We start from the raw sequence: 26,858 nt of genomic DNA, 5'->3' as shown, positions 1-26,858 counted from the left end.
TACATTATGCAAGCAAGTCATTGAATTATATAATTAAAATGACTGTAACTACTACAAAAGTATGTAGCTATTTGTAGTACACTTCAGAGGAAATATTAAATTATTCAAAAATGCAGGACACAGTAAATAGTCTCTTAATGTTGTTTTATGTGAACAATTGAAAACCATTTGATTCATTCCATAAGCTAGAAAGGATCAAGAGAGAGGGTCAACTGAGAAATTCTACACTACATGGCAGCCTCTCCTCTCATATTTTGATAATGTAGCCACTTAGAGAGAAACAAAACTTTTCTATTATTCTAACCAGTTGTACTGTTACAACAATGTCAAGGTACAGATACAAGTTGTTTTATGTGACACATTGATGGAGAAAGGTAGACCAACTTGGGGTGGGAGATTGGGTGGATTTTGAGTTTTGTATGTGTTTTTTTTTTTTAATTGTTATCATTGTTGTTGTTGTTGTTGTTGTTGTTATTGTTCTCTTCTTTCATCTCCTTTGTTCTTTCTTACTTCTCTACCTTTTTCTACATGTGTTTGTTTAAAAAAATAAAATAATTAATGATGGTCACCCATGTAAACGTACAAGATTTATGTAATGTAATGTAGTGATGTATTCCAATAAACAAATTTATAAAAAAAAAAGAAAACCATTTGATGAATGATAACTCTACCGAATAAAGCGTTCATGTCATTATTTAATGATTATTTTTATTGATGTATTTATTAATTTGTTGCATTTAGCCTAAATGATAACAATTTACCCAATTAGAAAGTCATAAAAAAACATCAAACCCATTATCAGAAATTACATCTATCATGTTTTGATTCATTGGAAAATATAATATATTATATAACAGTTTTAGCCTTCTGATGCAAATTAAAACGGTCACATTGATTTAATAACACAATGGACAAACATTACACATAACATTACACATAACACACAAGTGTATCTTCTTTTATGGAGATTTTCAGCAAGGATAAACTCATTAATATCTTATAAAAGCCTTTTTTACTGTGTACTTTCTGCACTACTGCTTATTTTTAAGTTTGCGCTAGCATTTTTTTTTGGTCAAAATCTTCAATATTTTAAGAATTATCCACAGGCAGAAAAAAAATAACACCAATAAAGCATGTATGCATGGAAAAAACATGTCGATGCTAGTCATCTCCTCCACAAATTTGAAGCAGAGTCTTTTCATATTCCCCTCCGCAATCAGACTGAAACAAAACAGAATTTTATATTAAAACTTCAGCCGACATTTCTTTTACAAAAAAATCAATCATTGATGATCTGCATGCCTCTCCAGACTTTTCACTCTCCTTCCATAATTTCACATGACGTCTGTCTTTAAAAGCTGTCTGCAAAACAAGTTATTAGGTAGTAATTTGAAGTTGAAAGTAAATTAGAAGTATCAGAGAAGAACAGCGTGAGTTCAAGAGGAGGCAGATTTCTCCTCGGCCTAGTGTACGGTAGAACTCAGGCGTTAGTCGTCTCCTCCACAGATGGCGTTCACACACTCCCCATAGCTGTCCGACAGATCTGACTGGAGGACACAGCAACACAAGCCAGGAGAAAAGTGTCTTACAATCACACTGACCATCTAACTAAGTACATTTACTTAAGTACAATTTTGAGGTTCTTCTACATTACTTTATTTACGCTATTTATTTTATTAGCTTGAAGGTAGTCTGGCTCAATGGATGTACATTGCTGGGACAGAGCCTGACATCTGGCGAGTGAGAGACACGCCGGATGTCCCTCCCCTCTTGCCCAGGACGGTTGTTATTGGTTTAAAGAAATACAAACAAGCCAGACCGTTTCCTTCCCCTACTCCAGAATAGATGGGCTGTTGCCAGACCATACTCCAGCGCTGTGGCGATAGGTCTGGAAATGCGAGATTAGCTTGAAAGTGCCTCTGGGAAAGATTTGTGTGACTAAAATTCCAATAATCCCTCCAAATGATAGCTACTTGTCAGAGAGGCTGAGCTAACGTACAAACTTACCAGCTACAGCTGTAATTACCAAGTGATTGGCTGGATGTAGGCTTTCATTTACCACCTTGGACATATAATAGCTGCCCTTTAATTTGCCTCTTGGGCTGCAACAGGTGGGTGGTGTCTTTTTTTGAATCTCTAAATATTTTGTTTGAGAACTAGCGTCCCAAATCCACCTGTGCAACCACAAGATGCAAAATAAAAGATAGAAAACATCCAGGAAACCTTTTCCATATAGGGCGTTCAGAAGACATATAGCTAACCAATAAATAGGCTTTTGAGTGTTTTCTAAAGGGTTAATAAAGTCTCATTAAATGTTATTCCAAATGTTAGTAACATATTAGTTGTGTAAAATGAAGAGGTGTTCAGGCCCCTTTCCATTTTCCAACAGCCCTAGTTATCTAGCATATATATATATATATATATATATATATATATATATATTTATATATTGCGATCTCTGAGATCATCCTTCAAACTATGATGACTCATGAAACTGTAATTAATTATATATTAATATAATTAATTAAATAATTAATATAATTAATTATGTATATTAACAGAGGCCAGAACCAAGCAGATCAGGCTCCGTCAAGTCCTCTGATCACACTCAATTTGTAGTGAATTAATGTTGCTGTACTGTAGACAAAACCAATGCAAGGATCCTATTAATGAAATGTACTGGGATAAATACTAAATATACACTTAATATACTGTAGATACTTTCATTCAAACTTTGATAAGAGTAGTTCCTCACCTTGATGGCAGAGTGCAGTGAGTATTTGTAGAGTTTCTTGAACTCAGTTCTGATGTCCAACAGATCGATCTCAGACCGGCTCACCATGATCCGGGTCAGAGTCTGCTCGTCTGTTCCACCGCCCTGATAACACACGCACGCACGCACACACACACGCACATGAACACAGTATAGTAAATACATCATGAACAGTTTGACTGACATTCCCTTTAGTGCACAAAAAACTTTTTCATGTTTCATATTTTCTGGAATGCATACACAACAAAAACATATTTTTTTGAAAATAATTGAAAACAGATATATCTCATTTAGTAAATGAACCCATGATGATTAGTATGTAATACATACTGTATAAAATTATGTAGTATGTTATTTGCGAAACATGTAATGTCTTTTTTGACATGACCGTTGGGTCAGGAATTTTAAGTAGCTTAAAATGTCCAAATAATTCCTTTTGTGAATCCAGCTCAAGTGCGGTAATAATTCAGCAACCATACAGTAAACGGTGGGGCATCTATACATCTATATGCTGAACAGCTTCATTTTATGGGATAAGATAAAATAAGATAAGATTTTATTGTCCCGAAGAAAATTTGTCTTGGACAAACAAACAATATCTGCTTTTTAAAGCGTTCAACACAAAATAGTGCATACATACATACATACATACACACACACATAAAGTACACAGACACTGATGATGGACTTTCTTCACATAACTTCTTAACATAACTATGTTGCTATGAACTGGATATTGTTTGTATAGTGATTTGCAACTGAAACGCATATATCAATATAAACAGAATATTCACCTTCATGCTCACGTACAGGCGTTCAGCAAAGTAGGCCGGTACGCTCTTCACACATTTCACTGAAGGAGTAGCACAAGTTGAACAGTACAATGTGGTTAGAAACAGCATTTACACAACTCTTTTTTCTACAAGAGAAAGTGAAAATGATATGACAATGTACAGATTTGTTTCTCTAACAAAGTAAATTCACTCTCGATGTGGGGATATACACTACATGACCAAAAGTATGTAGTCAACCCAAAATTACTGTGACTGTTGAATATATTATTATAAAAACATGGGCATTAATCTGCTGCCATTCTGTGAAGAATTTCCACAAGATTTAGTCCACATACTTTGGGCCATATAGTGTATATGAAATTAAAACAATTAAAAGTTTAAGCGCATACCGATCGCCACCAGTAGCTCCTCCAGCTTCCCTGACATCTCTCCTTCAATGGTTTGCTGCAGAGTCTTTCCACTGATGTTCTTGTATTCAACAAGAGCTACACGGAAGAAAAAATCTCACTTTACATTTCCGATCATTCTATATTGACCATCTATTGTAAGAACTTAATTCGAGTCCAGATTAAACACATTATAAGTTAAGCATGACATACTTTGTCTCAGTTGAGGTATACTACTCTGGCAGAGGATTTCAATGAATTTAGATTCATCTGTGCCAAACTTCTTCTCCCCTGCATTGTAAAGGGTCTGTATAGAACAAAAATAATAATATACTCATCGCAAAGAGAGCCAGCACAGTACATCGAAAAACATTTTCCCTTTGAAACCAGTTCAAACGTGCATCATATACTGCACCTTGGCGTCTTCTTTTGCCTTCTCTGTATTTACTGTGGTGTCCGTGGCCCTCTTGCCCTGGAAAAAAAAATAAATAATAAGACCAGGCACTCTGTTCCTCTCATTTTAAGCCTTACATCCCTTTTCAAACACTCAAACTAGGCTCCCATCAGTGGCTTTACATTTCCAAAATCCTGTTGTGCAGACACTCCTTGTTCAAACCAACAGAACTTGTTTATTATCCCTTTTATGTTTAGTAATTACTGTATAATGACGAAGAATGTGATGAAGGGACTTGTTGTTTTGTGCAGTTCACCCTCACCAGTATAGATATGTGCGCCCCTTTTGCCATTTTTGCCCATTTTCCTCTTGTGTCGTTTTATTTTTTAACTATTATTTTCATTTTATCTAATTTGTATATTCATATTTGTGTATACATATTCATTTCTGTCAGAGGAAAAGAATAAAAATGGAAATGTGATATGTAATAAGCAAATGGGAGGAGATTCCTACAAGAATAATCAAGAACTTGTTAGTTTAATTCAGACTGGGAGATTTTACTTTATTATCTCTCGAAATATCCATCTAACTCCACACGGTCTTCACTTCACAGGTCTTATAAATCTGTATCTGGACACACTGTTTACAGCTGTTGCTGTTTCTATTGTGATGACAAACCTCGGCCAGGAGGAGCAGCGCTTTGGAAAAGTCTCCGGAAACTTCACCCTTCAGATCTTCAGTCAACTTCTTCTTTGTTTCTGTGGAAGAAAACATCCAAAACAAACTCATGATTCAGATATTTGAAAAGAAAACCAATCCCAAAACAAGAAATTCCTACTTTCAAAAAGGGCCAGACAATAGATGAAGGGTCTTAGGAATTAAGGCTGTTCAGTTGCAATCTTTACCGTTGAAATAGGCATCAGAGAGAGCTTTGATTTGCTCGTTGGATCTGGAGGCAAAGATTTCAATCAAGACGCTTTCTGTTGTCCCAGCTCCCTGCAACGTCACACAGTTACTTTACACATGGAGCTCACTGTCTGAATGGCATTTACATCATGAACAACAATTAATGAACAACAAATTATTTCAATAATAATTTATGATAACCTGTCTTTCCTTAAAGGAGAATTCCGGCCAATTTTTACCTGAATCTTGATCGCTTGATCGAGTACTGTCGATAGGAAAACAAACCGAGCAAAATCGGTGCTAGCAAACTGGAGTTGCTGCAGCTATGTCCAGAGCTCCCAGTTAGCTAAAATGCCAGTTGTCGGGGCATCTTATAAAGCGTGTCTTTGTGCCTCTTAACAGACACAAACACAATTAAAATGTCTGTGCAACATGAACAGGGCCCTTATGTGAAAACAAGATGCATTTTCAACTCAGACATTGTGAAGGAACCGTTTAAATTCAAAGTTTGTAATGTCACCTGTCTCGATCCTGCCAGTAGCTAGCTCAGCCTGTTAGCCGGCCTGCTAGATTCAGGAAAAAATAGGCCGGAATTCTCCTTTAATAAAATTTTTTTACCAGGGAACAAACATCCTTTATGTTATGAATTGACTAAACTTAACTTAATTATCACTTGTTCTGTGCGTATATACTTCACATAGTACACTGTATTGCTAAATGTCAAGGCTCCCTGCTTAAATATGCCCTAAATTAACTGTTTAATCATTGATACAAGGTCAAGAGCATTAAGTAACAGTTGGGCTTCACTTTAACTAAACCAATTCCATTCACATTTATTTTTATTACAAAAGGTTTATGTTTTCTTTTTAAGGTGTAAAATGAAAGGGTTTTCTTTCTTACTGCTTAGACAGGTTTCATTTGATGTACTATATTCAGTTCCAACTCCTCAAGCTGTATGTATTAATACATGTTGTTGAGGAAATAGTTCTGTCACCATCAACATGTATTTGTGAAGTTAAAAAATAAAACTCAGAAACACCAACTTTTGTGGCCTGGATCACTTCACGGCAGTCGAACGCTGCAGGAGGGGTGACGAGCGCCACCAGCAGCTCCTCAAAGTTACCGCTGGTTTCTCCTTCCAGGTCCTTCACTAATGTCTATATGACGTAAACAAAACCTGTTTTACTTTTCAAACAAAGGCACACTCACACACAACCACACCCATGTAAATACACCCAGGTCTGGCCTACAGACAATCACAGGCATGTTACCAGAGCACACGCAGTAACTGGGGCAACTATTTGTCATGTTAAAGCTGCACAAGATGATATTTAAAAAAAAAAAAAAATTAAAAAAAATCAGTTTGACCTTAAATCATAGAAAGGGATGCCCTGGTTGAAAGATTCACAATAAAAAAAGAATATCAGGTGTCATGGAGCATATAAAGGAAGTGAACTGCAACTGCTAACAATGCATCTTTGTCTGTACATGAAACAGACTGTGAAAATAAATCTCCCTCATGGGACAATAATTATCTATCTATCTATCTATCTATCTATCTATTAATCAAACCACCTGCCTGTAATCTGCAATCAAGCCACCTTCACTCCACTCTGCATAAAAGCCTGGTTCAGCTCCCCACTCTTCGCCAGATCGTCCGTTTACCCACAATGATAAACTGTCCCAGCCTCTAAGAATCTTCACTTTGTTACCTTGTTCTCTGTTTCATCCTGATCCCATCTCCGTGTCCTGTTCCTCAGACCCTGTCTCCAGCCATTTCCAACCTGCCCTCACCAGCCTCCAGGAATTCCACCTACTGACTCTCTCTGTCCATCTCCACTCCAGTTAAAGGCTCTGACACACCAACCAGACGGCCGGTCGTCTGCAGAAAAGGCAGTCGGACTGATCAGTCGGCTCCTGTCTCTCAAAAAACTCTCGGAACACCCCAAACGACGCCGGCTTAAGCGTACGTTCCGCGCGTGCGCAAGATGTAATACGTCTCCATAACAAATCTGTATTGTTGCCCAAAAAATGAAAACCGGAAATGAAGGAACATCTCTCTAGACCTAGTAAACACAGAGCACGCTGTCGTCAGTCATTTTTTTCATCAGAGAGTGTTGATAGTAGTCAAGAAGGATCGTTGTTGTCATTGCTCGTTGAATGGAAGAAAATATGATGGCTAGTAATAAGAAGATACTGGCGTTGTCAGCTCTCGGGCTTCTTCTTGTGGAAGAAGCACTGATTCGCTAGTAAAGGGCTAACACTTTACCAATCAGATTGGTCATTGAGTCCGACTTCCCACTGGCCGATTCAACAAGTAAAATCGGCCAAAATGGATGCCGACGGCTCCTCCGACTGACAACGGCACGGAACACACCGAACAGACTCGAGTCCCCAACCTCGCCAGACTGTCCGACGGCCGATAATCGGGTTGGTGTGTCAGAGCCATAAGACGTCACTCAACACTGCCTCTGTATTTTTGATGAACTTTTCTGGAGCAATAAAACTATTTTTGTTCACTTCTAAGTTACGGCTTCAGAGTCTTCTGTCTGCCACGTGGGTCCAACTATAAGAACACTCGTTATGACAGATATCTTACTTTGCCAGTGTCTTTCTGATAAGCTTCACAGATGAGCTGCCTCTGAGCGCTGCTTCGATGGGTCAAAACGTCAATCAACGTCTTCTCATCGGTGCCTGAACATTTATAAAAGAAACGTGAGGAGGGACATGAATAAACATGAACAAAGTATATACAGCACATACACTTACCACATCCATATTTTACACAGTCTATTGGTAAAACAGGCTGCCCACCAAGGGCGTTTTTCTCGGCCACGGTAGGGCCAAATGTTTGTTTTTCGGGGGAAATTGTTAGGTCTCTTGTTTGTTAAATTATAGGATGTGGTTAAAACCTACTGTAAAGTGTCCTGAGATAGCTTCTGTTATGATTTCACATTATAAATAAAGTTGAATTGAATGTTTACATACCTACACATACTGCTATGTTATGTTATAGCTAACATATGTTTTATGTTTAACTATAGGGCTACATGCTGATGTTTTATCATGTAACAAAAATAGCATTTTTACATGTTCACAGTCACCATGTTGCTAGTGGTGCTAAAATAGCAAGTAAGGCTTTTTGAGTGTGTACAAAATTGCCCCATATTGAAATATATAACTATGATTATTATGAATACTTCATTTAGCATATTACTATTGTACATTTAGCATGTTAGCATACTAAGTTAGTCTCAAAATTGTACAGAGACTCACTTTATTTTACTGAAATTATGTTAATTTGTGTATCCTGGAACGACTACATGTTTATACAGGCTAATGTGTGTGTGTGTGTGTGTGTGTGTGTGTGTGTGTGTGTGTGTGTATCTGTACCAAGTCCTTTCATGGCCTTCTTCAGAGCCTTAGCATCGCCTCCTGCATTAAAGTTGGGTATGGGCTTGATGGTTCCTCTCTCCCCAGTCTGAGGAACAGACAGTTTGTATTGTTTTTCTCTTTCTTTTGTGATTTAACAGATGTCACAGCCTGAAATGTAAAGTTTTAGTTGGACCTACTTTTGCTGTGAAGGAAGAAGGTGAACTCACAAGAGACTCCAAGTCATCCTGCAGAAGGTTTAACAGTTTTGTTTAAAATGTACGATCAGTTAAAACCATATAAAATAAATACAATAAAAACACAGAACTTGGCTCACCCATAAAGACATGATGACAACAGGTTCCTCAAGTTCCTCTGTAAAAAAAAAAAAAAAAAAAATACAACATATTCTGAAGCTTTCTTGTTATTTTAAGGTGGAAAGCTCTTTTCATAATGTACTCTCACCAAACTCTCTTCATAAAGCAGCACAAATTCAAAATTGTTCATACTATGGCAATGCATTATGTTTAGTATGTACTATAGTGTCAGTTTACCCTGTCTGCTGTTTATTTTTCCTTTTAATGAGTTAGAGCATGTTTAGTTAAGGCATTACGTGAGTTTACAGTTGTCTTGTTGCTATGTTACAGCATATTTAATCTTAGATTTAGATTTAATCTTAAACTGAATTTTTTTAAATAATAAATAAATTCTGAAATTAATCACTGAGCTCAATTCATTTTAACAAATGGCCCGCATATTCCTTCTGTCAAGTAGTAAGTTAATGTAATCGTGACCTCATAGCACTTTCTTATAGTATTTTCTTTTCATTTTCATAAAATGTGTGATATATGATCTATTGCAGCTCTATAATGTTTCATATTTTATTTGATATCTGTGTAGCAGGTCCAGATCCAAACCCACTATACCTAGACTTGTCAAATCTGGACTAGATTATCCCAGAGAGGCTAAGAGTCTTAAAAACACAGTTTCAGATTTGTGAAAGCTTTATTCTATTTGTGAAAATGCAATAAAGGGAGATTTTACTGTTTTTTTTTTCATTTTCAAATCTAAAAGTGTGTTTTAGACATAATTACTAATTTACCTCAATGACTAACACTCTTTAAATACAGTAAGAGGTTGAAAAAACGGAGGATCAGTCACTCAGCAACGTAAATTTTGTTTCCCTGCTGAATCGGACAGTTTTAAATTCCCCTTAACTGCCGAATCGGAAGCTGCGAATCGGAAGCCAACTTCAGCGTCGTACGTCGTCGTAAACTCCCCATATAAGACTATTGAAGTTTGTTTAGTGATAGGCTGTAAATTTAACATATCATTTCATATTCAACTTGCTGTCAGCTGTCAAGTCGTAAGTAAGCGATATAGATGCACTGCGATTCCTTCTTACATTAAAGTGTTAGAATAATACATTAAGATTTTACTCAGGTTAGGCCCATGATGAGTTCATGAGAAAAGTATCACCTGTGTAATAACCTCTGCTCTAAACCTTTATTAATCTGTTACTACACCAACAGTTTAACACTAAACAAGTGCACTGTAAGACAAGACATTAGCTAGAGTTAAAGAGACCAAAGAAAAGCTCACCTGATTTTAGTTTGAACCGGAAAAGTGTTTCACCACACCTTCAATCTCTGTGGAAACTGAATATCAACCTGAAGAGTCATCTCACCACGCCCACTCTGCACCTGCCTGGTGCTACCTTCACGGACGGCTCAGACATTTCCAGTATCTACACTTAAGATGGGCTTGCTTTCGAAAATAATGAGATTTTACATCATTTTTTATATGACATATAATATGTAAATTACTTTATTTTTTGTTAGGCCTTGTGCATCACTTGGGACTGTGTTAATGCATATGGCATAGCCTATATTTTGGCAAGGGTTAGTTTTTTCCCCCCGAATTTTGGAAGTTCAACTTCAGCTCCTATAATAAGACCATAATAAACTGATACTGTTAAAATACAGACATGCAGACCCAATGTTTGATCATACAACCATTACAGCATACAATCATGCATTCTATTATACCAGGCTGTTAATCTAGAGTTCTACCTTTTCAATTTTATGTTTTTTTTATGAAAAAAAACAACAGTAACATTATGTAGGGTTAAATTCTGAAAATGAATGAATATTAGTGAAGACGATAGTGAAGATGAGGACTGATGTTGGTTAAAAGATACACATCCCATTTTGTTGAGTGGCATCAGCAAATGCACAAATGCTCACATTTGACAGACGCCCAATTCCAAAGTGAGCCCCGAGGACTAAGGACTAAAGACTCACAGACTGAATTGATCTCAGGTGCTCGGTAAGTGTGTATTCAAACTCTCACCCCCTTTGAAATTCGACATTGGGACAACCCTACGCCCTTAGGTGTCAGATTTCATTTTTCATTTGTACTTTTTCTCCAAAAATGAAGTGATTGAATCTAAAATCCTGAATAAACATTTAATACAGATATGTAGGTTTCAAATAATTCTTTTATTACTAAAAAAGGCACCAAATACAGTCATCATGTAGATAGCATCGTAGTTATTTTCCACAAAATGATAGCACCAAAAATATATTGTTATTTCCCATAATTTCCTGTTCCCGTGTTGTTTTGATAGGCACACAGTTGAAAGAAGACAGGAGGTGGGATCAGAGAGACGAATGGAGACAAAGACATGTCAAGATCTCACATGTGAAAACATTTTTTTTTTTTTTCAGTGCTCTCCAACCAGTGTCATACACTTAAAAACAAACTTTACATCATGGGTATATCAGTAGCTCAGCTTAACATAATCATAATCATCATAAGAGGGTAACATATTAATACATAAATGAGAAAAAAAAGAAGGGATTTTATGTCTTCGGCGGAACGAAGGCAGATAGACACACATCTCTTATAAAATACATCTTTTTAAAAAGGGATTATTTTCATTAGGACAGTCGTAAGGCGAAAGCACTCAGTCATGTGGACGGGATCAAATCTTTTATCAACCGGCAGCGTCTGATTTATTACAATCACATGGAACTTTACACTTTCTTTTTCATTCTTGGAAAAAGAAAAACACTTTGGATGATTCGCTTTGAAATTCATGAGGAAAAATACTGCATGGCACTTAATATTGGCAGCTATCAGAGTACAGTACGGACAAAAAAAATAAGAATATCTGTTAAAACAAGAATTATGTTTGTTCAACGTGACAGTACAAACGTCTCTAAGTAAGGCTTGAAACACGCGTTTAAATGCAAACAACCTTCCTGCTCATGAGGGAACGATTTAACAAAAAGTGATGGCATAATTGCACTTGAATAGGTATCATTCATTTTTGTTATTATTTACACTGCACTCATTCGGCCTGGGGGCGATAGCAGCACACTGTATGTGCTTAATACTTTCACATCGGTCAGAAGCAGCTGCAGCCGATGTAGAAGTCCTTTTGTTCTGTTTTTGTTTTAAGAGCTAATATATCTGCAGAAACAGTGCATGATACCTGGAGGATCAATACAGAAAATGAGGACTTCTACACTGGCTACCACTCCACAGTAGTGACATTTAGAAGCAGTGAAATGACTCAATACAGCAGAGAAGTGTTTTTGTTGAAAACAATTGCCAGTGTCTGAGCTACCAGTCACCATTTTGGTGCTAAAAAAGGATGTAAATGTCAAGTAAAACAATGATGAGATTAACAACATCATATAGTACTGGATGATCAGGTGCAGATGTTTTGGCTGTTTCACGCAGCTGAGTGGTTTGTGGATTCCTGAGGTAGCCCAGTTGCAAAATGATTCAAACGCTGCGTACCTGTCTGCACGTCAAACTCTTCCCTTTTTCAAAGTGGTATAAAAATACATTAACAAACCTCTCGTTCCTTAAGTACAAACTTTCTTTTAGAAAATACCTTATTTATATTTTACTTCCTCCTCTTCCTCTCCTCTTCCTCGTCAGTGTTTCAGACCTCAGTGCCGTCGTTGAGGTTGTTGTGGAGTTTGACTTCCAGGTTGACCTGTTTTACCTTGGCTTTGCTGTTGGCGTCCTGGTTGCGGTTCAGGATGTTGATGTTTCTCACCGTGCAGTGTTTGGTGCTGAAGTTCTTCTCCACACACTTGTCCATGCACACCTCCACCTTGGTGTTGAGCGGATACTCCTCGTACACTTTCTGGGCCTTCTTGCTCTTCTTCTTGGCTGAGCGGCGGCAGCGGCGGTACAGGAAGCAGGCAGCCAGCAGGACCAGGACTAGAAGGGTGATGGCGGCAACGCCCCCGCCCACCGAGCTGCCCACGTGGGCGTTGAAGGTGGCGGAGGGCCCGGCCTCCAGGCGGAGCGACTTCATGTTGGTGCCGTTCTTCACCTGGTCGCCCTCGTTGTCGTAGATCAGCGACTCGTCCAGCGTCAGGCGCCCGCTGCGATCCACCAGGTCACGTTTCGGACGGCTCAGCTGATATGTCAGCGAGCGCTGAATCCGGGGGCTGGCGCGGGACTCCGGGCTGATGACATAAATGACCTGCAGGTACCACTGGTGCCCCGCCTCTACCTGTCAATCAACGGAGAGAGAGAAGGAGGGCGTTAGCTATTGAAGCAGCCAGCCTTTAATTCAGATTCTGATTCATTAAATCGGATCCCATCTAATGGACTCCCATTCATTTTCTCTAAAGGCCATTCAGAAAATGACAATATATCCTGTTATTCTACATTAAATTATCGAAATTAAATTAATTAAATGTAAACATTACATTCTTAATATGTCACCCCATTAAATTGAGAATATCTCTTTTTCTTAAAGGTCCAATGTGTGGGAATGCGTTGAGATCATATATCACAATCAACTCTCTCGCGCCACGCAGTTCAAAGTACGTATTACAGCTACAGTAGCCTTCACGCTTCAAAAAGCCAGTCTCTTGATCAATATCCTTTTTCTTTTTCTGGGCGAAGAAGACTCCTGTTCCTGAAATTTGGATATTGAATACGTGTGGTCCTCCATGTTTCCTTCTTCAAACTTGCTGGGGCCGGGAAGCTACGATACCCATTAGCAGCATTAGCAGCACCTGTGAGTTTATCATGTGACAGCGAAAACACAAAAGGTGGAGCAGTATGTCCTGTATGTCCCTTACCGGCTAACGTATTTCAAGATAGTGCATGAATATGGAGCGTCTACCCCAGTTCATGCAAATGGAAATGTAAAATTTCAAGCCAAAAGGAATACTTGGAATTGATGGTGGTGGTAAATATTCATGAAAAAGGACAAGTTTGTGAACGGGAAACACAGATTTTGATAATGAACAACTAAACACGTTACACACTGGACTTTTAAAGTAATAATCCCGAATATTTTCATTTAAATAAATGTGTGTTATATCACTGTCTATCGCTAAATGAGGTAATACAGTGGTGACTGAGTTTTTGGCCCACTGATGAAAGCCCTTGCATTTGCAGTATTACCAACTGGGTATCTCTGGGAAGTGAGATCTAAAAACTCATTGATGCAATTACCGCTTATTGCCATAGGTGCCACTAAAGAGAACGAAACAGAGATCTTTGAGACTGTTACATTCAAAAGGTAACCTTGAACCTGCATGAACTGATTTTTGGCCCCTTGGGGGCAGAGGACACAAGTTGTAAATCCAGCATCAACATTTCATCATGTGGTGAACTTGTTGGCAAACAGTAGCTTATTTACACATCCAGCAGACACAGATCAACATTAGCATTTATTTGGAGTCATGTCTGATGAACATAACTCTAATATTCTCTAACTCAATCTCTCTCTTATAGCTCTGTTTTTGGTCTCCACCAACTCCTAAAAGCCTTAGCTGATAAATTCTCCACTATGTTCACTACATTGTCACCAACTTTGTCTGTCTGCTGTTTGGTGCTGAGCAGGTAGAGTACAGTGGAGTTTAGAGCTTTTCTGTGAAAATATCTGCCTGCTGCAGCTGGAAACAACCCTGATAAGAGCAGTGACTGAATCAAAAACAAAAGTAGTTAACCGGAAAAACTAAACGGTAACATGGTAACAGTGATGTCTCGGATTGGTGGAACTTCACTTAAGCTTGTGGGGAATAAGTGGTAGAAATGAACTGAACAGAGGAGCGTAACATTTCTACTCAATGAAACTGAAATCAGGAATGTCTGTAAAATTAAATTCAGGAAGCAAATGTTTAAAGCTATGTCCATCAAATCACTCAAAGGCTGAAGAGGATGGAATATCTCATCACAACACTGTTGTAGTACAGCTGGCTCCACACACCTTGTAGAGAGCATCGACCTTCATTGTAAAGCCGTCGACGCCCGGCATGGCTGCCATTGTCTGCAGCTCTGGGATGTCTGAGGCAAAGTGAGCCTCGAAGGGAACGTCGTGGAAAAAATTATCACATACGTCTGGCTGTTTACGATCCTGTAGAGGAAACATGAAGAGGGAAAACATTCAGAGCACTTAACTTGTCTTCCTTATTCTTGTTTTCATCTGTTGGACGTTACGAATCATTTTGAAATTCAAACAACGGCTCTACATAGTGACATTCAAGAAACAATTTGTCTGCAGCATAGTACAGTGTAGATGCAGGGCATTAAAGCAGCATTTCTGCTGCACATAATGATGGTTTGTTAACAACAACCCCCCGCATCAGAAAGATAATTTACATGGTGAAGACCGTCAGTAGTGTAAATAACCGACAGGCTTTGAATGTTTTCGAAATGAGAATGTTTTAAGAGGTGGGACTGGTCAGACTGGTGTGACAGGTAAAAAGGCGGGATGTTAGCCTACAGGAAGAATAAGGTTATCGTACGTCATCTAAAGCAAATAAATCCAAAGAAAATCTAAAGTGCTCTTTCTCTTTGGTTATAGGGTTAGACTGATAAAAAAGGGTAAATTAAGTTAATGTTTTCTAACCATAAACAATAATGTACAGCACTTTTCTTAACAGGTACACTGTAATGTTACTGCTTCTCTTTTTTTAATGTAAATGTAAAGTTCAGCGTCCATTTTATGAAAATGTTATGGTTGCATCTTTACTCCCGCTGCCACAGCCTTATGGAGCTAAAAGAGTCTCAATAAAGATAAATACACACACTACATTCACATATGCACACACAGGATTCATACATGCACACACATGATTCATAAATACACACACAGGATACACAAATGCGCACAAAATTCACAAATACACACACAAAATTTAAAAAGCACAGAAGATTCACAAATGCATACGAAATTCAGAAATGCACACAAAATTCATAAATGCACACACAATTCAGAAATGCAAACAACATTTACAAATGCACACAAGATTCAGAAATGCACAGGACAAGATTCAGAAATGTTTTTCTGATGCACACACAAATATATCTTGATTTACAAACTGCTTGCGGTCTGTGAACTTCACTGCATTTGTGTGTGAATTTTGAGACTGTCCTGACTTGGCTCGACACACAAATGCCTTTTTTTAAACAGGGAATGATCTACAACCAATCAGATATCTCCCTTGTTTTAGCCAATCATAAGAACGCACCCCACGTGGGGGATTGTTTACTTATAAGCCAATCACATGAACGCGTTCACACAGCGCTATATGAAAGTGGTGTAGGAGTCATTGGTCGAACTTATAAGTCAACCGGAACTTGCAGACAGAGCAACAACCAACAATGGGACATTTTTAACAATTTTCACCATCTTATTCATCATTAAATTCACATCTGACAACATTTTAGGCGAGAAATCAACTATGTAAAGGTCAAATATGGGCCGTTCTACGAATATTGATGGCTAATTGCTGTGTGTGAGTGAGAGCTCGGTCAGCGAGCTTGTTACGCCCGTAATCTCTTACCACAGGTTCCAGTTAATCTCATAATGTATATGTGTGTTGAGTTATTTAAACAAACGATCATGGAAATAAACGCCTCTTGTCCACGAGTCTCATTGATAGAGCCTGCGGCTGGATGGAGCTCTATCAATGAGAGCTAGCTAGCCTCCTCTTAGACCTCTGAAACGAAACCCCTAATGTTCACAAAAATGCATTACATTGAAATCGGACACCATAGTTAGCTTTATAAGACCTTGGGGTAGATGTTCTATAAGTGGCATGACGAAATTCAAACTGTAAATATACGAAAATTATGCCGAAAGTGTAGCAACGATCTTTCCCATAGGATTAAATGGGACACATAGCTAGCCTAGCGAGCAGCTCCTCCAAAGGAGACTCCTAATGTTCACAAAAATGCATTAAATTGAAATCGGACACCATAGGTAGCTTTATAAGACTTTGGATATAAGTGGCGTGATGAAATTCAAACTGTAATTAAAGCTGCAAGCAGCGATGGACGGGCCCTCGCTCCTCTGCACGCGTCGGGGTTACGGGCGGTCGCCGCTCCTTGCGACCGTGCATTTGCGTTGCACTCAGGCACAGCAAATCGTCACCAATGAAAAGGGAACTCCCTGTAGAGTTCAATGATACCTCACAGAAGACTCTACATCATACAGTTCATTAGCTGTGACAGGGGGCGTGGCCAAAGCATAGGGGTTGGGGCAAACCTTTACCAATTAAAAAGAAAGTCTCTGCTGAGTTCATTGATACCTCACATAAGACTCTACCTTAAATGGGTCACCAGTTATGAAAGGGGGCGTGGATAAAGCATAGGGGGCGGGTCAAATGATGACCACTGAAAAAGTAAGTCTCTGCTGAGTTCATTGATACCTCACATAAGACTCTACGTCATACAGTTCATTAGCTGTGAAAAGGGGCGTGGCTAAAGCTTAGGGGGCGGGTCAGATTATCACCAATGAAGAAGGAAGTCTCTGCTGAGATCAACAATACCTCACACAAGGGTCTACACCAAACGGGTTTAGTTAGTTATAAAGGGGGCGTGGCTAAAGCTTAGGGGGCGGGTCAAACCATCACCAATTAAAAATTAACTCTGTGTTCAAATGTTATGAAAGGGGGCGTGGCCTGACAAAGTGGGCGTGGTTAAAGTATAGGGGGCGGCTCAGTATCACATGTAGACCACACATTAAAAGTTTCATGTAAATCGGATGATGTTGGTCATATAAGGCGCATTTCCTGTTGCCAGCAGGGGGCGCTATGACCAAAAGTCAAATACGGCCTGTAGGTGTCCTCAGGCCTGGACCCTTGTCAATCGTGAGAATTTTCGGGCAGATACAACAACGTACACTCAAGTTACAACAACTTCGTTGTTCATCGCTCAACACTCAAAATGGCCGCCACGCCACGCCCACACCGTCTGACGAAAAGTTTTTCTTTTAATAACTTTTCATCTTTAAGGTGTTAGGATGATAGAGACCAAGTTTGAAGTACATCGGATGAAATCTCTAGGAGGAGTTCGTTAGTATAGCACCTTGACTTTTAGGTCTACTTCCTGTTGCCACTAGGGGGCGCTATGACTTTAAGTAAATATCGACCTTTATTTGTCCTCAGGGTTGGACTCTTATGAATCCTGAAAAGTTTCGAGCCAATCGGACAATGTACACTCGAGTTACACCCACTTCCTGTTTCGGCGGCGAAACGCACAAAATGGCCGCCCCGCCACGGCCACGCCCTATGACGAAATTTTTTTCTTTTAACAACTTTTCATCTTTCACTTTTTAAGATGGTACAGACCAAATTTGAAGTTGATCAGATGAAATCTCTAGGAGGAGTTCGTTAAAGTACGACATGTGGAAATGGCCAAAATCGCACTAATTTCGAACTTTCAATTCAAAATGGCAGACTTCCTGTTGGGTTTAGGATATGGCTCCAATGATGTTATGTGTGCGTCTTGACTTGATACACATGTGTACCAAGTTTCGTGAGTCTATGTTAAAGGCACTGCAGGGGCTCAATTTTTGTAACTTTGTAGGTAGCGCTAGCGAGCCATTTTTACGCGCCGCGGAGCCCCGAGCCCCGGTCGTCCAATAACCGAGAAACGGTGACTTTCACTGGGTATGGAGTTTGCCGCTTTCTCATCAGACTGTGTGGAGCTCCTAAAGTTGAGCAAAACATTACGTGAACTACTACGAGAATGGATGATGACTCCATCCACATTCATATAGCGCTGTGTGAACGCGGGGTGCGTTCTTGTGATTGGCTAAAACAAGGGAGATATCTGATTGGTTGTAGATCATTCCCTGTTTAAAAAAAGGCATTTGTGTGTCGAGCCAAGTCAGGGCAGTCTCAAAATTCACACACAAATGCAGTGAAGTTCACAGACCGCAAGCAGTTTGTAAATCAAGATATATTTGTGTGTGCATCAGAAAAACATTTCTGAATCTTGTCCTGTGCATTTCTGAATCTTGTGTGCATTTGTAAATGTTGTTTGCATTTCTGAATTGTGTGTGCATTTGTGAATCTTCTGTGCTTTTTAAATTTTGTGTGTGTATTTGTGAATTTTGTGCGCATTTGTGTATCCTGTGTGTGTATTTATGAATCATGTGTGTGCATGTATGAATCCTGTGTGTGCATATGTGAATGTAGTGTGTGCATTTATCTTTATTGAGACTTTTTTAGCTCCATACAGCCTGGTTTTTCTCCCAGCAACAATTTGCCTAAAGGCCAGGGAGCGCCATGGATTCTCCAACCGTGGACACAGGCCTTTACCTCAACTGAAAAAAAATCCTTTCCCACAGATTTTATTATGAAACAACAGCAGGAAGTATCAATTTTCAGTAACAGCTGGAACACGTAAAAAGGACGGGGTAGTGGAACTGACCAGATTTAATTAATCAGTGATTGAAGCAGTGTTTCTGTTCAAATTAAAGGACAATTCCGGCGCAAAATGAACCTAGGGGTTAATAGCATATGTGTACCGAGTCGAACGCTCTCTGGGATCTGTTTTCATGCTAATCGAATGTGTCTGTAGCTTGAAACTAGCTACCGCAAGCCGGGGGTTAGCTGCTAACGCTAGCTAGCTTTCGGGGCACAGGGTAAATCATTATTTCTACACCACTAACAAGGCTCAACGAACGAACGACGAACGCTGTGCAACCAGTAACCAGTATCATGACTTCTCATGACTGTTATCCAAGATGGCGGCCGCATGTAAACATTAATGCTACTGTCTTTATAATCTATCTTTGTAATAAACTGTCTGTACACTTACAAAGTTCTCAATGCTTCGGTTTGCATGTAGGGACCCTCATTATGCTACCGTTTAAGTGTGGTGCTATTTTGAGCCTTGTTAATAGTGTAGAAATAGTGATTTAACCTGTGCCCCGAAAGCTAGCGTTAGCAGCTAAACACCTGTTTGCGGTGTTCGACTTGGTACACATATGTTATTAACCCCTAGGTTCATTTTGCGTCGGAATTGTCCTTTAACATGGCAACCATAATGATGAAAATAATTTGTTATATCCTCCTTTTATTGTTCATAAAAACCTTCGGCTGTTATGTAACATATTTTCAATGTCAACAGAGTTGTTCAGATAAAGAACACCGTCTGAATCCTCAATATGTATGTATTTATCATTAACTAATGATCTTGGTAATGATATTTACCCTCAGGTTGGCATACGCATTATGAATAAACATTCACCACAGACCAGAGTAAACAGAACACAACATTATTTGTACCAGCAGCAGGAAGCGATGTTTGAGGTGCTTGTTGGGCTGGATGCAGCCGTACTGCGGCCCCTCGTTGTACAGCGTGCCTGTGGGGTCAAAGAAGGGCACGTATCCGTCCCTGCCGGTGCAGAGGTAAACCTTCTCCAGCTGCAGTTTGTAGGCTGCGTTCAGGTTCTGCTCAGGGTTCCACAACACCCTGCCATACAGAGTCTGACCTGCAGGGGCAGCAGAGGGACAGGTTGTCTTTTGTTTGAACGTGTGCATAAAAACTCAAACCCTCTTGATCTGCGACTTAAATTAAGTTAAAATTTACAACTTTATCGTGTTACAGAACTTCTTAGTAACTCATAACATAATAAATATAAATAAATGCAGATCCCACACCAATGAAGCAACACCCAAAGGCCTCACAAATGTAAAGATAAGAGGATTAAATATACACAAAACACATTCATTTCTTATAATGCATATAATTTGTCTGTATATGATTGGAAAAATAGGATTCATGTCCAGAATATTTGATGGATCTTTTGTCAAATGAATCACCACCTCTGCCACCTTTATTGGGAAAAGGTTTGGAGTAGGAAAAACCGAAATAACAGGACAGTGTATTATGAAAATGACAAGAAAGGTCAGTAGGGAATCTCCTCATTATCTTTAGTCAACTTTTCTAAAATGCTGTTTTCAGAAGGTTAGTTGTGTTTCTCTACACGTACCCATTGAGAACGCTCCTTTGTAGTCCATCTCAGCCATAGAGACATCAGCAGTGGCGGGGTCCATCATGAACACCTTATCGTTGTTACACAGCTGGAACTCCGTGTTGAGGGAGTAAACCACCGGAACGGGCCGGTTGGTCTGCTGGAAGGCGATCGGCACCAGAAACCTGTTGGGGAGAACAACAAGACAGTTCAGTTTTGTTGTCCTGTTCCCAAAATCAAACTCATCCTTTTTTTGTTCTTTGATGGAATCGGATTGATTGGTATATGATTGTGTTTCATCTTTGTGTTTTCTTTGATTTTTTTTTTTCATTTTTTTTTTTATTTTTTCTTTTAAAGATTATTTTTTGGGCATTTTTAGGCCTTTATTGACAGGACAGCTGAATAAATGAAAGGGGAGAGAGAGGAGGGAATGACATGCAGCAAAGGGCCGCAGGTCGGAGTTGAACCTGGGCCTGCTGCGTTGAGGAGTAAACCTCTATGTATGGGCGCCCGCTGTACCAACTGAGCTATCCGGGTGCCCCTTTATTCTTTTTTAAGGTATGTTGATTGTTCCAGATAAATAAATAAATAAAAACGAAACGGAACTAAACAATGCACCACCACCAGGCTCTTTAAAATATGTCATTATCAAACTCAAGACTGTTTGGACTCAAGTTGGACATCAGCAAGGACGTACTTCTCTGGAGCGTGAGCCGTGCAGGACAGAGGTTTGTCACCGGGGTCGATCCAGGGCTGAGTGGGCTGGACGGTGCAGGGGACCAAGAAGACGGTGTACTCTCCAGAATAGTCCTTCCTGTTGAAGGATTCACAGTAAGACAACACAAAAGGATTATAACCAAGGCACAGTGAGGTACACTGAAGAATTGAAGGGTTGATCTCAAGAGCAGATAAAAACCTTCAGAGGTTAAACATATCACTTGAGGATTGTCACAGAACCATTTTGGTTGTTCCACAAGGAGCATTCCGAAGCTCCCTGCAGCAAACATAACATCACCCTCCAACTAACATCTTCTTATGTCATTTAAAATGTGTATGGCTACTGCGACCATTAGCTGGATGACATTGCATTTTGAAAATATTTTACTCGATTCAACAAATTGTACAAAACTAATTGTAACAATCTGAAAGTTTTTCTAAATCTTGAAGCAGCTTAACAGGAAAAACTCCAATATTCCCCTCCAGCTGAACTAATCAGTATTATTATATCAGTATGTCTCCTGTTGCTCCCTCTGACTATGGCTGTGGATGAACTGAATGACCTGCTGTAGGAGCTGGTGGCCCTCCACAGCTGGTACGGTGAGTCAAAGGTCTGAGCGCTCCACAGCAGCTGAATGTCGAACTCGATGCCTCCGAGGTGGTCGGGAGCCATCAGGTGGGACTTGTGGCCCGGCAGAGTGTGGTGTTCAGGGACAAACTGACCTGGAGGAAGGTAACCAGGAAGAAAAGTGAGATGGAGAAGTGCACTTCTTTGCTCTGAAGTGGACTGGCTGAGAACATCCTTTGCTTGACACGAAAAGACTCTGCTGTTGCTCTTCATCCATTAGGCCACCAAGTCAACAAAGTATATGTGTGGTATAATAAGAGGCACTGACCTCTAAATTTGGCGTGGGTTTTGAACTCAATCACCAGCCGTCCGTCTTCTCTGATGTAGATCCTGATGATCTGCAGTCTGGCTGAGAGGACGCTGTCAGTCTGGATACCTGCACTCAGAAAACACCACCCGAGGAAGTCAGAAGTCAGAGGTCAGATCAAGAATAAAGCAAAAGTGCAACACTGATCAGATAAATAAAACAACCCAGGGACCACAAATGCAAATTAGCTATATAGTTAACTCTGGCTCAGTGTTTGTTGTGCATGATGCCTGTTAAATAAACTAAACTAAGCTAAACTAAACATAATAGGATCCTGATCATTTCACATAATGTGCCAGATGTTTGAAAACATGGACCAAATGCACATCTAAATTAACATTAAATGAAAGTATAAAAACATGTTAACTGTTTAAAGTTTTACATTTTCATCTTGTATCTCCTCACTTATCTCATATCCAATATAACTACAGGGGACCCTACTCAAAATTAGCAAAACCACAATATACATAAACAACTATGTCTAGTCACAGTGTCAAGTATAAATGTAGAAATCCAACTTCATATTTATGTGTGCTGAACCTCTTCTGCTCTGTTTTCACGTTAACTACGTATACAAATTAAGATCTGCTGTTTTTAGTAGCTTTCAAAATCTGTAATAAATGTTTCATAGTCACTCTAGAGACTTAGTTAATACACAAATTTGGGTAAACTGAAAAAGGTGCATGTAGATCCAGAAGAAATGCATAAAGGGAGACTTGTAGTAACTTTGCATTATGATTTGCTCATAAAGAGTCAGTTTATTTTGGTCCTGACCTGTCCTCCAGAGCACGGTGTCGTAGAAGAAGGAGAACTCCATCTCGGTGTGGTGCTCCAGAGAGGCCCAGCCTCTCGGTGCTGTCACGTAGATGTAGGACACGTAGAGAGGAACCTGCACCGTCAGGAAGGACTGAGCCGAGTCCCGAACCTGGAAGAAGAAGAGTTAATGTTGGTTCTCTACCTGCAGACTGGCACCCATCAGGGGGGTCACATCAGGGTTTGAGCAACTACTGTCAATGAATGAATATCTTATTTAGATCTGACCTGCACTATGATCGATGGTCACAGATGTAAACATGTTTAACTTTTTCTCTATATATTTTTCAAATTGTCTTCACCAAGGACATACTACTCTTAGTTTATATATTAGCATAGGAAACTGAATTCTATTATGAATAAAAACTGATTAAACTTGCTAGTTCATTCTTGACCTTATAAACAGCAGTTGACAAAACAATCTTCACTTAAGGTCCATTTACAGTACTCGCTTGTTCTAGAGCTTTTTACAGCACTGTATGTTGCATGTTGTTTCCAAGGAAAAGAATTGATTGTCAAAGTCTGCTTAAAAGTTTTAAGCAAACATGGACATGAAGTCATAAAAGTGCTCAGAATAAGGTAAAGTTTGAACATCTACAGTTCCATGACAAATAATCAAACTTTTGATGAAGACTGTGTGATATGGTCAAAACCCACGGAAAAAGTAGAGTAGTGGACCTTGAGTAGAGTTCAATCAACAACATTTTGGTGGTGATTTAAATATTAATCTTAAGACAAATATCAAAAGCTACTCAGTCGAGGTGTTTGCTACATAGTTTTGTAGTTCTAATTGATAACTTTGACTGATTTAAAGCGCAGCGACTCGTATATTGTGGTCGCAGAAACAACTGGCCCTTGACTGTTCTCGTGTACCTGGAAATCAGCGGTGACGGAGCCTCCGCAGACGTCGATGAGCTCCGTCATGTCGTAGTAGGCATCAAAGGTCCAGATGCAGTTCTTGAGGTTGAGGTGCTTGTAGAGCTGGATGCTCTTGGCCTCCCGGACATTGGGGTTGAACTGGTAGGGGCGGTCGTAACCCGGCCCCAGAGAAATGCTGTCATAGGACACGTCATCCAGGAAACCCGTCTCTGTGGAAGAATGCCGTCAAAGTTTGTCTTAGCTGAAAAAGATCCAAGAAATCTTTGTGCCACGGTCACTGAAAATGATAGTTTCTGATTTCAACAAAGATCTGGTAAAAGTTTAAGCACAACTCTTAATTCATTGCACATGGTATATTACATTGCAAGCAACTACATAAACAATATGTCTGCTGTTTCAGCTCTGATTTTAAAAGGATTCACAGGAGGTCCGTGTGTGTTTGAGTGACTGACCGGAGAGACCCTGCAGGTCTTTGAGGGTAACCAGGTTGGAGCAGACGTGCTGCTGCCTATAGATTGACTCTGACAGCAGGAAGTGAAGGTTGTGCAGCGGCATGGTGGACACCAGGGGGAGCATGCCGTCCTGATGGGGGATCTGCACTGAGATATGTATACTGAACACACAGGGACACACAGAGAGACATTAACAAACAATACATAACTCGTTGCTCGAGACTTTCGTACAATTTAAAAAGCCACTGGTTTGCTCACCGGTTGGGGTGCTCCTTGTGCTTGACGTCCAAGTATTTGAGCGTGGCGATGAAGGACTGAGCCTGGAAGCCCCTGGCGGTTCCCGTGGTAACAGGCGTGTGGCAGATGGAGCCATCTGTGCCGATGGTGGCGATATTGCTCCTCAGTGGTGTTCCAAGGTGTCCCGCCTTATCCCTGGCCTGAGCAACGCAGCGAACGTGGAAGCGACGGCTGAAATAAATACTGTCCAGGACCTGAGGGAGACAGCAGAAAGGATGAGACATGAGAGACGGCACAAAAGCGGCTATTCTGGGTTTTTTCTTCTAATTGGTTTTACCAGGAAAATGTTTTCATTTATAGAGCCATTTTACCCAGGGATTCTGGGGAGACATTTACTAATAGCTGGGAAGTTGCTGCCTCTATCATAATGTCGAAACTGGTCATGTTGTACTGATGACTTTACATTAAACTATTCCTTTTCAAAAATCCCAGCTCACCATATGGTTGATGCTGGTATATGGTGTGGTGTCTGTGACTGTCTCGAAGGGGGACCGGGCACCGCTGGTGTCGGTGGGCGCCGCCACTTCCCAGGAGAAGTGAACTTGGGTCTGGTTGATGCCAGCCTCCTCGCAGCGCTCCTTCATCACAGAGTACTTGGGGTAGTGAGGGTCACAGGGGGTGACGCACACCAAAGGGTAACCTGGAGAAGGTGTCTTCTTGCTGCCCTCCTTGGTCACCTCCTGGACGTGATCGTAGTCGGCGAGAGAGACCACCTGAGGAGGAAACAGGATGTGTACTGATTACATTTTTTTTCCTTATAGGAATTCAACTTTCTCATTTATTTCATTGTTTTTATTTCAACAAATGAGTTGGGTAGAGACTGCATCACACTGCACGAAATGAGGTTCCTGCTAAGGTAGTAAAAGATATTTAGGGTAAAATCCCCCACCACATAATATGGCATGTGAACATAGCTGTACGCATTGTAAGTGGTTCTGGTTAAATGAATAAGAAATGCTAAAGCCTGTGAACAAACTGTTAAAGGAAAATGTTGCCCATGTTTCCTGTTGGAGTAACTGAATATGTAGTAGAGGAGAGAAGGGCTTTTACAGAGAGTGGAGATGTTTCTGCTTTGTAGCGTCAGTAGTGCATTGTAGTGCTTAATACATTTTAAGCTCTCAGCACAAGCTTGTTGTCCTAGTTTGTCCCACTGCTCCTGTTTCACATCTTTATGTTCTGTGTTTGTATCAAAAAAGACAGACTTGAATAATTAGTTATGTCACTATATCATTTAAAGCCCACTGAACAAGTGAAATGTTCAACATTTCTTACAATAGGTGTGGCAGGGAGGATGAGGCTGCCTGAAGCCTCCTGGTCCAGAATGGTCACTGTTGCCGTAGTGATCTCCCCGAGCACCGCCTCCACCGGGTCATCAGGGCCAAGGACCAATGAGAAGGACTCGTGCCACTCTCTGTCTTCATTGGACAGAATCTCCACTTTGAATAGGATGTGGTCTACCCCTACAGAGGGAAGCAATGAGGGATATTAATGCCATATTTAATCTCAGTTTGAATCTGAGATTTACAAAAAAAAAAATCTCTCTTAAAAGATGTCACTTTTTTTCTGTGAATTTTCAGCACTGACCAGGGGTGAATTTTAGCACTCGGCTATTGGGATTGTAGTCGACTCCAGACTGGGCTGATCCGTCTCGGGTGCTGCAGCGGATCTTGGAGGTCCGGTCCAGATCCCCGCCACGGATCACCTTGATGTTAAGCACCTCGATGCCATCGGGACCAGGAGGCTCTCTGACCTGATAGGACACCTGCTCAAACTCAATGGTGGGAGCTGGAGGAACAGAAGAGGACTAAAGGTCAAAGAGCTGCCCTCTAGAAGTTGTACTGTCCAATATGATTTGCACATTAAATACACACACCCTGCGTTCCA

At 40.1% G+C, this 26,858-nt stretch overlaps 2 protein-coding genes across 4 annotated transcripts in view; both read right to left on the bottom strand.

Annotated features, from left to right (window-relative positions):
* Window positions 1-807: 807 nt before the first annotated feature.
* On the bottom strand, window positions 808-10,347 carry anxa3a (annexin A3a). Of its 2 annotated transcripts, none has more exons than XM_031305448.2 (14): window positions 10,228-10,347; window positions 8,963-9,000; window positions 8,826-8,873; window positions 8,647-8,734; window positions 7,853-7,947; window positions 6,297-6,410; window positions 5,253-5,343; window positions 5,026-5,105; window positions 4,369-4,425; window positions 4,167-4,260; window positions 3,957-4,052; window positions 3,568-3,626; window positions 2,756-2,878; window positions 808-1,547 (listed from the first exon to the last, which is right to left on the bottom strand). In XM_031305448.2, exons 2-14 carry the CDS (start codon window positions 8,972-8,974, stop codon window positions 1,488-1,490), a joined length of 1,017 nt encoding a protein of 338 aa, XP_031161308.1. In that variant the 5' UTR covers window positions 8,975-9,000; window positions 10,228-10,347; the 3' UTR covers window positions 808-1,487. The 2 variants fall into 2 exon arrangements, with proteins under 2 accessions (XP_031161308.1, XP_031161309.1); XM_031305449.2 differs by having other exon boundaries at window positions 808-1,221.
* A 762-nt stretch (window positions 10,348-11,109) lies between these two features.
* Window positions 11,110-26,858, bottom strand: part of fras1 (Fraser extracellular matrix complex subunit 1) — a 270,430-nt gene continuing 254,681 nt past the window's right edge. Inside the window, exons 60-73 of one of the 2 annotated variants that reach the window (XM_031305292.2) lie at window positions 26,559-26,759; window positions 26,247-26,434; window positions 25,412-25,687; window positions 24,936-25,168; window positions 24,678-24,838; window positions 24,220-24,434; window positions 23,308-23,458; window positions 22,495-22,602; window positions 22,162-22,321; window positions 21,579-21,695; window positions 20,900-21,066; window positions 20,193-20,398; window positions 14,879-15,025; window positions 11,110-13,165 (exon numbers count right to left, since the gene is read on the bottom strand). In XM_031305292.2, the coding sequence (XP_031161152.1) occupies window positions 12,584-13,165; window positions 14,879-15,025; window positions 20,193-20,398; window positions 20,900-21,066; window positions 21,579-21,695; window positions 22,162-22,321; window positions 22,495-22,602; window positions 23,308-23,458; window positions 24,220-24,434; window positions 24,678-24,838; window positions 24,936-25,168; window positions 25,412-25,687; window positions 26,247-26,434; window positions 26,559-26,759 (2,912 nt within the window). In that variant the 3' untranslated portion in view covers window positions 11,110-12,583. The remainder of the gene's footprint in view (window positions 13,166-14,878; window positions 15,026-20,192; window positions 20,399-20,899; window positions 21,067-21,578; window positions 21,696-22,161; window positions 22,322-22,494; window positions 22,603-23,307; window positions 23,459-24,219; window positions 24,435-24,677; window positions 24,839-24,935; window positions 25,169-25,411; window positions 25,688-26,246; window positions 26,435-26,558; window positions 26,760-26,858) is intronic. The other variant, XM_031305293.2, reaches the window with a different exon arrangement.

The sequence above is a fragment of the Sander lucioperca genome, chromosome 2 (genome assembly GCF_008315115.2).
Source record: "Sander lucioperca isolate FBNREF2018 chromosome 2, SLUC_FBN_1.2, whole genome shotgun sequence".
NCBI classification, from domain to species: Eukaryota; Metazoa; Chordata; class Actinopteri; order Perciformes; family Percidae; genus Sander; species Sander lucioperca.
The sequence above is the reverse complement of the archived record's forward strand: the minus strand, read 5'-3'. Positions and strand labels throughout refer to the sequence as shown.

What these genes read in the sequence shown, in the direction of transcription:
- anxa3a (XM_031305448.2), bottom strand. An exon ending in GGAGCTACTGGTGGCGATCG is followed by an intron (nt 3,627 to 3,956) that starts GTATGCGCTTAA and finishes CTACTCCTTCAG; the next exon opens with TGAAATGTGTGAAGAGCGTA. An exon ending in GCCTGTACGTGAGCATGAAG is followed by an intron (nt 2,879 to 3,567) that starts GTGAATATTCTG and finishes GTGTGTTATCAG; the next exon opens with GGCGGTGGAACAGACGAGCA.